General features: G+C 35.1%; 1 protein-coding gene across 2 annotated transcripts in view; it reads left to right on the top strand.

The window, feature by feature from the left end:
- Positions 1–12,390, top strand: part of SNTG1 (syntrophin gamma 1) — a 161,058-nt gene that overhangs the window by 121,419 nt on the left and 27,249 nt on the right. For both annotated transcript variants that reach the window (XM_050891933.1, XM_050891932.1), the window contains exon 14: positions 8,339–8,491. In XM_050891933.1, the coding sequence (XP_050747890.1) occupies positions 8,339–8,491 (153 nt within the window). The remainder of the gene's footprint in view (positions 1–8,338; positions 8,492–12,390) is intronic.

The following is a 12,390-nucleotide window of genomic DNA, read 5'->3' as shown; positions in this document are numbered from 1 at the left end:
GAAAAACTTCTCAGGTGCTAGTATCATTCAGTACTGAAATAGAGCTCCTGACAAGGCCGTTGCATTTCCATCACTGGATCCTTATAAGCATAAGCTGGTGTGTAGCTGCTCCTGCCTCACATAGAGATATGCAGTAGATGACCACACCTCTGGCCCGATCATCCGTATTTTCTGTGAGTCTGTATGTGATGTCAGTTCATTTCTTTTCAACATGTACATAGTGATACAATCCCTAATCTGTGGTGTGTTAATTTGGATAAATCTAATGGGCCCTGTGTGTTAAAGAAGTTGATGTTCCTGTAACTGTACAGCACCATGTAAGAGTCTTTTTTTAAAGCAAAGAGGCAGTGTTATAGATGCATGACAACTGCCACTGTATAAAGGCTTGTTAACTTTTTATTTGATTCAGAAAAAGAAGGACAAACAATATATTAAATGTAAAGTTAAGTAAGGCTTTTTCTGTTTAACTTTAAAGAGGTTTCTTTTGTATTTTAAAGAAAAAAACTTTTTTTGACATTTTTTATGCAATATTAGGATAATATAAACTGTCACCTTTTGGGGAAAAAATGAGTCAGTTGTGTTGGGCTGGGGCTGCCAATCTCAGAGTCTGATCCTGCTTCCTGGAAGAAATAACAAGATAAGCACACAGAGGAAAAGAAAAACAGATACAGAAAATGTATGTTTAAATGACTCCTGCAACCTCTCTGTTGGTTAAAGGCATCAGCTTTTTCTTCTTTAAGAAATTGCTTTTTGCTGCCTGTCTAGTTATGAAACCGACAGTGGTGTTGCAACATCCTTGAAAGGCAAAGCCAAATTCAACTTTTAACATAAGGCAAAAAGAATGATGAAAAAGAACAGAAATAAAGTGTGAAATAGACATACTGAATGAGAATACTCAGGAAAGACAAGTATATGTCTTACATCCCAGATGTTCAAGATTTATCCAAAGTTTCAGAAGGTTTCCTTTCATTGACTTAGTCTAATCATCATTCCTCAAGATTGGAGTGATGCATGATTGTCAGTATTTTATCCACTAATATGTTCTGATGCATCAATTTTGGTAGATTTTTGTGTAGCATTTTTCTCTAATTTATCAATTTTCTCTTATTATCTGGTCACATTCTTTAATTATTTGAGGTTTTTTCCTGTCTTTCTTTCTGACTATTGCAATAATTAAATTTAGCATAAGATTTTGCTGTTTTATTGCATAAAGAATTTAGGACTACAGGCTTTCATGCAACAGTGGTCACACTGTATTTTTTCACTGGATCTGTTCCATTCCTTATATGAAATAAATTGTTCCTGTCTCAGCGTCAACTATTCAAAATTTCCTTTGGCACATTCTCTTCACAGTGGAGGTCTATGTATTACTTACTCTCAACAGCCAGAGCCGTCACTGAAAACAGAAATATTAATTTCCTAACAAATTTTTATCTTGTTGTTTGATGATAGGATCTTCTTTTCCATAGGCACTTTCGAATTTTTTTCAGAGCACTATTAGCAAGTACACGTAAAATATCATTTTTTACACATTTGCTGATACAAATTTGCTGACATATTGATATCTAACACACATGCTTTCACTATGCTACCCTAATCTATTCTCAGCCTGCCATAATGTATTGACAAGCTATTTGAGCAAGGAATTCTGTTGGGGAAAAAAAAAAAAAAAGAAAAAGAGTATGCAGTCATGTAAGTAATGCTTTTATTATAATGAATAATCCAGTAATTTTCCAGCCTTTTATTTAATCAGATTTAATTCTTATCCTTCCATTATTTGTGTCCTTCATGAGGAAGACCTTTAAAAGGCCTTTTCCTACCTTTAAAACAAATGCATCTAAAGTTGAAAAAAAAGCCAAAAAACCCACAAAAATTTCACCATGTGAGAATTATAAGGACTCTTCTTCCACATAATTTCTCTGTCCATTTCTGTTTTTGAGTCGGGTGCTTTTTTCTCTTCTTGAAGAGGTACATAGCCTCTTGAAGGAGAAATAGTGTATCCTGTTCTCATTTCCCATGGCTAGTAGCATAACATCTCCTAACAGCTGGGAAAAGTAGGGAAGGTTCTTCTCTTCCTATACACCATGGGGATGGAGGATGTTCAGAATGAAATCTCCAAAACAGTAACAGCCAAATTTTGCCCAGAACATCTAAATTTTTCAGTAGATCTTAATTTGTATTTTTTTTCAAGGGTAGCAAAAGTTTCCTCTCCTCCCCCCGAAGCAGTAGTTGCCGTTCCAAAGAACAGAGGCCCCAGAGCAACCCAAAAAGCAGTTTCAGGAGGTGGTTCTGCTTGTCTACTTGTTTCTTTGTTTTTAACATGGACAAACCAATTTCATTCCCTTTCCTCATTTATTTCACAGAAAAGATTCAGCTGTTTTAACTATAACGTGAAAATAAAAAATATCCTCAGGTAGGCAACTAATACGGAAAAAAAACCCAGCTACAATTATTTAAATTTGAGAAAGTTGTAAACAAGGGCTCAGAATAAAAAGATAGGATCACTCTTTAGCATTGCTATCTATTATCATTATGTTTACTGTTCTGGGATCTGTTCTTAAAATTTCCAGCAAATAATGCCTCAAAATTTGGAGAGGTACAAAACCTTAATAACTCTCCAAAGAGATGATCAACACATTTTTTAATCTCTGTTTGTAATTACGTTAGTCTCTGATTTCTCTTTAGCAGAAAATAACCACCAATGCTTCTCTGGAAAGTATTAGAATAATTTCTTTCCCCAAAACATTAGTCTGTTTTATGAAAACTTTGAAAATTTTCCTCATACGGCATTAAAATAAACACATTTCTGAGTGGAGGTCATTAAGAAATAGGCACAATTATGGCACTGGCCCAGGAGAAACCTGTGTTCAGACTCTTGCTCTGATTCAGATGAGGGTCCTTGAGATTGCATCATCTTTTAATCACGCAGAATAGGAAATTAATTTTCCTATTCAGGCAGAATAGGAAAGAAATTCGAGCTTACTGCTGTACCTAATAGGTTACAGGGAGTGAACATTTCTGTTTCCTCAAGCAATCAGACAAATCTGTCTAATGGAAATTTAATTGAAACTAAAATTTATCCTGTAATTATAATTATTTTTCCACTTGAGAAAATGTATTTTCATAAAATTTGGACATTAAAAAATATTCTGTCCAGTTTTAGTTTAGCTGTCATTCTGTGTTTATTTAAATATATATAATAATATGCTGGTTTATATAAATACATGCAATTTCAACATTTTTCTTACATTTTTTAACATCAAAATTCAGAAGTGTCCAAATAAGATGAGAGATGTACAAACACGTGCATGCCTGCCTGGATTGTTTTTTATTTATTACTTGATTAATGAGGATATGTTGGAGAAGCAGTATCTTTTTTTCACTCTGGAGTGGGTCTGTTCCCTGCTGCCTGTAAATGCTATTAGAACCATTTCCATAGCAACTAACAGTGATGCTCAAGAAAAGTGTACCCAAAGTTTCAGATAAAGTGGTAGATCATTAGAATCCCTTCAAAAGAAGGATGTATGTTTATGTAGATGGAGTTTATAAGTGAAAGGAGACACAAACAGTAAAATAATCAGGGCACTGATGCCAGCAAGTGTAAAGTCATGATGTAATTAGTTTTTACAGTTGCCTTGGAGTTATTGCACTCTTGAATTGATGGGAGAATGCTTTTTATCTTCAGAGAATTTAGGTGCTAGGTTTGAATCTTGGTTATGATAGGACAGATTTCTTTTTGCAGGACTGTGTAATCAACAAAGAAAACAGGTTTTGTTTGTTTTCTCATCTGTGTATTATTAAGAATTATTATAATTAATAACACAAGCATGAATATTTACCTCATTTTAACAGCTGAAATAAAATTATCTCAAAAGTCAAGGTCTGTTTTGTCTGTTTAGGTATACAACTGATTAGGATGGTTTTGAACATCTTACATGAATTGTTGTTCATGTCAAAAACTGCTCGCCAGTGTCACTAATATTTACTGTTCCATTGCCAAATTACCTGGGTAAAAATCATGCCATGAGCATGAAACTGGTAGACCTAGCTTTTTTTTCTATTGCACAGACCTTTGTAGAATAGAAGACTCAACTGTCACTGACCATAGTAAAAGTTGAGGGTCTCTTGCATCTTAGCGGATTTAAATAATAGCCAAAACATGGGTATTTAATGCATTCATCATACATAAAATGAAAAAACACAAGTAATCGAAAAGGAGCAGTACTGCTTCTGGAGAGGGCAGTCTTTCAAAAGAGAAAAGATTACCTCTGCAGAAGAGAAGGCGATGTCACTACTTAGTGATAAAGAAGCATTCTGCCTTAATTTGAAAGGACCTGCCTAATGAGCCATGCTTGGTTCCCTTAGACAAATTTATTACTCTCACTTAACATGGACATCATTATTAATTAGGCAAGCAGGAGTCATACCATCCTGTCAGCAGAGATGCTGGATTACCCTGAAGCTGGGTGTGAGCCAAGGACTTCCCTCACAGCCCATCCTTCAGCAGGACTACTTTCCTTCCCGTAGGGAATTAGCATACTGCTACAAGTTTTGTGACTGTTCCTCTTCAGAGAATCTTTATTAATTCACATTGAGAACATCAGGGGCAAATGGTACAGCTAATCATTAATGGTATGAAAGAGTTCTTAAAAAATGAACATCAAATTGTCTCATGTCTGTCATTGACTAGTAAGTAATTGTAAAAATACAGGGTCATAGCAGATTCTTAAATGGGTAGAATGACATTTTATATTTTAGCTGAAATAACCATTTGGTAAAAGTTAATTAATGAAGATTCCTGCTTAATCCAGACCGGTTTTTGAGACTCCTGACAAGTTTATTTTAAATTTGCAGAGACTTTTGGACAATTCTCAGTTGGATTCCTAAGAAAAAATTTTGCTTTAAATTCCAACCTTTACAAGGACATTTGGATAGCTATCTTTTAGCTTTGCCTACATATTGTTTCCTGCAGTTATCCATTGTACAAATGGCAACATGGTTAGATCTAGAAATTTGGAATACAGATTTAACTTTTTAAATGCCTGAGAACAAATGAAAAACTAAAGAAAGATCTTGCAGCAAAAAGGAGCAGAAGCAGTACTAAAGGGAGCCTTGCACCAAATTATTTTTACAGGTAGAATGAAATACCACTAAGAAGGAAAGGAATACCTCATATGTACATCAGCATTTTTTTTAAAACTAAAGTACAACATTTAAATATATTTGACTTGAACTTTTCTTGCCATGTACTCAACCATAGACATTGATATCAAAATCACAAGTACATACATTAGAACTAGTCAAAAAATGAAATTATTATTCTGTGGAAAATTATTGTTTCTGTGGAAATGTTGAATTTTTTTTCATTCCAAATAAGAACTTCACAAAATGTGAATTCCAATAATAAATGGGTACATTGGGTGTGTTGTTTGTCACAATATGATGTAGTAGTTGAAATTCTAAATTTTTTATATATAAACCACTGAGGGGAAATGCTACCTAGTATTGATTAGATCTTTTCTAAATCAAAGAATGTTCTCATTTTCATATACAAATAGCAAAAACATGGATTAATATTGTAGATCCCATTTAGCTCTTCTTTCTCTTTTCATCCTCTAGGTTTGATGTAATGCTTAGTAAAATCTAGTACGATTATTGCTAGCTAAGTTGATAATAAAATACACAAGCTTTTATTAAATCACTTCAAAGACTTTTCTGAGACTTTTGTATTTTTCAAACACATTTTAACAGAGATCAATCTCAGTAAAACTTTTAACATTTCATTTTTCACAGTCTACGCTAGACCTCATCCCTTTTTCATAGCCAGCATACTCTTCTCAATAGGAAAAAAGCCTGTAAGAGTGGGAGAGTCTAACAATGTAATTTAAAAGCATCAAACCTTAACTGTGCCCAACTAAATACAGATATGCATTCTGGAACCGAGCACTGCACTAAACTTCCTCCCATTTAAAAACAGGGGCTATTACTTCAATTGCTTTAATGACAGTGATTCCTGTGATCCCACATAGTGCCATAGTCTTGTTTCAAATAAGGGTTAAGAGTTTGCACTAGTAATAATTAATTGTTTTCTACTGACTGTTGTGAAGAATAGGTGAAGATGAGTTCAAAATATTTGTAGTTTTTTCTGAGGTTGTAGCTATGAAGAACTAAAACCTTCCCTGGGAAAGATATGTACCTTACACATGAGTTTTGTCAGACTCCATGCTGAATAGGTCCATTTGGTTATGGACCAACAAGCCCATTCAATCAGGTGTAGCTCTGGGAGCGTAATGAGTTTAAGACCCCGCTTAAGACCTGTTAGGCAAGAAGTGCTGTCATACTATACAAAGTAGCTTTTCTTCCCTGGAGGAGTGAGGGTCAGCCAGTGCTTTTACTCATCCAGTTCCTATTGATGGGATTTGTATAGTCAGGTGCTAGATGACATGTTTTATGTTGCTGCACACATCCACAAGATTAAACATTCATCACCGTGCTGCTGCTGCTCTGTGTGCTTTGAGGCTGAGCGTGCAGTAGAGCATAGGTGTCATTAACAGCAGCCTAGACATTATGACCTCCTTTTTGAATGCTGGTCAAAACATACTGTGAGCAGAATTGGCACTTTAGTTTTAGCAGAGGGGCCTGAGTGGAAAGAAAAAAAAAAAAGAAAAAAGAGACAAAAGCATTTGTCATAGGACATAGGCTATTATTTAGCTACATCTAGCTAGTTCAACTACACAGCCCTCTGAACACTTAGAAAAAAAATCTGTGACAATACTAATTTTTTTGGAAATGCTGTTTTTAAGATCTAACAGCCTATGTTCACTCTGATTTTTCCATCCATGACAATGCTATTAGGCTACTAAGCTTAGGACTTGATGGAAGTAAGGAAAGAGATTGTTCCACAGTGACTGCTCATTTTAAAATCTGAGCAACTCGGTTTTGTCATGGTGATTGCAAAGAGAGGGTGTGTTGCCTTCATAGCTGATTCTTCTGGAAACTGTAAAGCAGTTTTGAACCAGGAGCATTCTTGAATGCATGCTGTACTGGCTTTCTTGAGCAGGTCTGTCACATGTCTACTGAATGAAAAGAAAGAGGAAAATTGTGCTTACTTTACCATTACCTACTTATCTGCCTGAGAGTAGTAGTTTCATACAGATTCCTGTTTTATATATTTCCATTCTCGGTCAGCTTTAGGTTCCTGGTTCTCTGCTCCAGAGAGAGCTGGCTTGAACAATGTAAGGTGCTCTTCCAGCTTGTGTCAGCTGGTTATGGTGCCCTTGGTCTATTCGAGTTGTGTATAACCAGAAGGCAATACTGTCCTGTGACTCTCCTTTACTGATCTCAACTGTGCCCTCTGCTATGGGGTAGCATTGTAGAAATTGCACCCAAGCTCCATATACCCAAATTTCCAGGTGTATTTGCAAGGGCTGCTGGTGAGCTTGTGGCTTGTGACAGCTGCTTTGCCGTAATAGGGACAAAATTAATTAAAACTGTTTCTGCAAGTGTATTTTTCACAAGGACAAATTGCATGCCAGAATTTTAGCATAAAGCATCCCGTATTAAAAAAAAATAAATAAATTGAAAAACATTTTAGTGATGGATTTCCTGATTAACTTGGTTATTCTTTGATTTAGTGCCAATTACAAATGCTAGCAATCATTAAATATTATATATTTACAACCTGATATCCATTGTGTGGTGTTGTGTTGAAAGTAAAGCCAAAAGTAACTTCCTCCTCCAGGTCCAAAGCCAGCAACCTAACCACTGGCAGCCACTATAGTCTCTACTGGCAGTATGCAGCTATAGACAATTTTTATGTTGGATTTTGTAAGCCACCTGAAATATGAACTTGTTTTGTCTAGCCTCTATAGGGAAAATAGGACAGATGGACTTTTCATACTGCTTAAATAAATCTCTTACTTCCTTTGGCCAGCCTTCTAGAGTAGGGTGGGTGAGTCAAACAGGTCAGAGAAGCTGATATTTGTGTTCCTCTCACGTGAATAGGAAGTGGACACCTTTTATAGAACGTATCTATCTAATTTAAAAGTGTATAGCTGATAACATTTTTGAGAAGTGATTTGTTAAAATATTGGAAGTTATGCCAGATATGCTATGTTGTTCTGTACCGTTTTGAATATAGGTGTTCTGTTTAAAATTCATTGAAATGTCAATGTTTAGACCAAACCCCTAATTTTCAGTCCCTCAGCTCTCAGTAGTTACTACAGTGTTAGATCATTAAAAATGCCATTTAAAAATGCTAGGTTTGAGGCAATAGATGTTTGCAATTAAAAATATTAATTGATGTATGCCAGATTATATAACTTCAGGTTTTCATCAGGACAGTGATCTCCTGGACCGACGGAAACATTGCTTCAGTGTCCAGTCTGAATCTGGAGAAGATCTTTACTTTTCTGTGGAACTAGAGTCTGACCTAACAGTATGGGAAAAAGCCTTCCAAACAGCAACTTTTTTAGAAGTTGAACGGATACAGGTGAGAACAACTGCCTTGATGATTACCTTTTGGTACATTAACAAATTAGGTCTATATGAAATAATGATGCAATTTAAGAAATTCTCTGATCTCCTGCAGCTCTCACATTATTATTGTTCTATGTATGTCATTGCATAAAAACCCTTTTGGTGTTCCCAAACAGCTTGCAATCTAACATTCAGAAGAGATCACCTCAAATACAATCTTTGAGTTATTACGACTAGGTGATACATATTTGTTAACTAAAGTTCATGGACAGAAGAATAAAACAATCTATAAATCAGGGACATAAACAGCTGTTTAGATATTCTTACATACTGTCTTACATGCTACTTTATTTGATATTGGATAACACAAGAGAACCTTGCAGGAATTAAATTGTCCTTGTAATAATCAGGAATGAGAGTACACTGAGTGAGAAGTACTTACTGGATGCAAACGAGAACAAAATTGTACCTCATATACATTATTCTTTTTTCACACATTTCTTGTTTCTTGTGTATTTACTCAATTGTCAGATGACAGAGCAGAGATGGCTGACATTGAGGTACAGATTACTAGCGAATTTTTATAGCAAAATTACATATCAGAGTGTTTAAAGACAGCTCTGTTTTACTCACATGACTAAAAAGTCATGTTTTTTTGATTTAAAATAGGAGAAACAAAATACCCCCCACAATTATAATTCACCTAATCCTAGTTGTTATATGGATGTTCTAATCATAAAAAATACATGTGGTTGGAACAGCCTTAGTTGATGTTGCCACGAGTTATTCTGTATACACGCCTACAAAAGTCATATTAGCATATTAGCCTGTGCAAGTATTAGCTAATGCTCACTTTCCCTGCACTCGTTTTCTGCGTCCTCCTGGGAATGCAAGCACTGACAGTTTTTTATTTAGACAAATTGTTAGTTATATAGTAGCCCTCTTCTGACCTATAAACCAACACATGCAGATGAACTGAATTGGTATATACTAATGACGATCCATTTTGCAAAAACTACACTGCTGTCAGTTTTGATGCGTATTACCTTTGTTGGAGGAGGAGTCGAAGAAGGTTCAACTTTTATCTTTAAGTTCATGCACTCTGCTGCCTTTTACAGGAGCTATTCTTACCTTTTGAACTCTGATTGTCGTGCTGAAAAATGTAAGTGTAGTTTTTCTGTATAAAAATTGCAACAATATATATCCTCTGCTACTAAATATTTGAGATGCTTTGTCTTTCTCATATAACCTGACTGCAACATTGTTTGTAGAAGCAGTACTGTGCCGTCAGTAAAAGAATATATGGCAATTTTCTTCAGAAGCCACTTCGTATTTGTTCTTCTCTAATATTGATTCATACTGTAGCATTCCTAGTTTAGATTTTTCTCTCGAGTTTTGTAATTAATTTATTCAAAATTACTCCCATGTTTCCCAAAAAGAATTTCCTTAATAATCTTAACCTCAGATTAACCTTAACCTTTCCACCTTTCTTTTCACTCTACTGATGTTCAGAGTAGCAATTATGAACTCAAAAGTAATGATTTCCTGATACTAATTGATTATAGCAAATTTGTGAAGGTGAACAAACAGGCTTCTCATGATAGATTATTATTGTGGAACTCACACTTATGATTTCACCTTTTTTTCTTTATTTTCTTGCCTCTCTATATCTCAGTTGGGAAAAAAAATAGAATATTAATTTTTAATATAACTGGTCTTGGCCTCCTCATTTTTCTTTCAGCAATCCATTACTGCTTTCAGCCACCAATTTGCAGATTCAGATAAAATCTGTTTTGACTAGTTTGTCTCCGACAAGTTCTTTCATTGCTCTGTGAGAAAAAAAGGTGACAGGTTCAAAATCAAGGTATCATCAGCTGTACATTTTTACTAGAATTGTGTTTTATGCAATCATATTCCTATGAATATTCATATTTCATATGAATGATAATCCAGCTGTGTGCAGGTTTGTCTTACTATGAAATCATATAATTTTGAAAATATAACTGCAGTTTAAAACTGCCATTTAAAATTATTCAAATGTGTTGTGTACTGTTCCATAATCATACAAATAATAACAGAGTTACTCAATGAGTATAAATTGGCATTAACCTCCACGAGAGGTTAATCAGGGCCCTATTCTGATGTAATTCTAAAGAATACATCACAAATTAAAATATTTTTTAAATGCCTCACTACAGATATTTAATAAATTCTGTTTAAGCCTAATTCATAGCTTCTGTCAGAGGTATATCTAAAATAAAAATTAAGCAGTTTTTTTTTAGGAAAGAAATATATTAGAGGAGAGATAGTCAAGCTGATAATAGTTTAGCAGTAATGTGTGGTACAATATTGTAGTGGTGCCATTGTGGTGTGTTACTCTTTAGTTAGTTTTCTTCAGAGTAGTAAGAGATGCTGATCCATTTTCATAATTACCTATCAAAAGAAAAAAATTTTAGTTGAAATGGAGATCCTTTTTCCTTACTATCTCACAGCATTGTTACATGAAGAATCTGAGACTACTATAGCTTGCATAATGATGGGCAATTATATATGATTGTCAGGTTCCCTTTGTGTTCCTGCTACTTTATGCTAAAATTTTTACCACTTCCATCATGAACTTTTTTCTTGCCGTCCTTCTTGTTTGTATTGTAGTTGTTTGTTCCCTAATATAAGGATTCTTGTGTAAGCTGCTTTGTGTTACAGTACTTCAACGTTTGTCTCCACTGAAGTTGAATCTGAGTTTGAAAGTCTGAATTAAATCTTGGACTTAAAGTATGGTTTCCCTTAGCTTCAGAGATAGCTTGCACTAGGTTTACAACGTATCATTCTTTCCATATTTTAAACTGTGTATATTGAGGGAGTAGAATCTAAGGAACAACTTTGGGTTGTCTTCTTCAGCCCCTGCCTGACCCGCTGAATTATTCATAAACCCAATTGAAGATTCTATATTCAGTGAGAGAACAAGAAATGAGTGCTGAAATATCTTCTGGTTCTTTTGGGAGGGGGATGCTTCAGTTCTGATAAGGTTTTCATGAGCTCTATGTGAGAAATCAGCAACCAAAGCCAAACATCCACAGTATATATTATTAATAGTCACTTTTAATGATTTAAAGTTTTTGTTAAATGTATAAGAAATTTTAAATTATCAAGTCTCCTGGGAAGAATTTCTGCATTTTTGTTTTCTCCAGATGTCTGAATTAAAAGACAAATGAAAGAAAATAAAGATGAGAAAAATCTTAACAGAGTTAACGAGTGTCAGGAAGTTCACATTCCTGCTCTGACCTGTGACCAAAGTCATGTACAAGTGCATACAACACATGCATAAAGCAAAGGACATTTCTTCCCCAAAGAAACTAAAATCTCGCTGTAACAGAGATCCTTTTGTTGTTCTCACATTTTTGCTTCTCTGAATTGTTTTGAACATCATGGAATACATAGTCCAAAGGCATAGACTGGTCTTATGTATAAGTAAAGAATAAGTAAAGAATCAGCTACTTCTGGTGGTCTGCACCTTACAATGCAGTTTCTTCCTACCGATAACCACATTGAGCTGAACTACATGATATTTCTCCACAAACTGTGCACTGCCTTTTGTAGAAACCTTTCAGTCTGGGAAGCAGGTTGCTTTCTCAGTGCAGCACTGAACCAAGACTGATATGTCCTGTTTCTCATAAATCTTAACTTCTCAATGAGGCTAATTAGCCCAGGCACAGTGCTTTGGTTAAGCAGAGGTAGCTGTGCCAGCTCAGCGTGGTGCTGCAATGCGCATTGTAGGTTGACCTCTGGTGTTGAGGTGCGAGGTCAGATGAGTTAGACGGCAGTACATATTTTAAACCTGATATACTCTCTCCTTGCCAAATTTTAATTCTCAGTAAAGGCTCTGTGTCTGTTCTAGATATCTTGGAGGTCTAC

This window comes from Gymnogyps californianus, chromosome 2, assembly GCF_018139145.2.
Source record: "Gymnogyps californianus isolate 813 chromosome 2, ASM1813914v2, whole genome shotgun sequence".
In the NCBI taxonomy this organism is placed as follows: Eukaryota; Metazoa; Chordata; class Aves; order Accipitriformes; family Cathartidae; genus Gymnogyps; species Gymnogyps californianus.
This window is presented reverse-complemented; position numbering and strand designations above follow the sequence as displayed.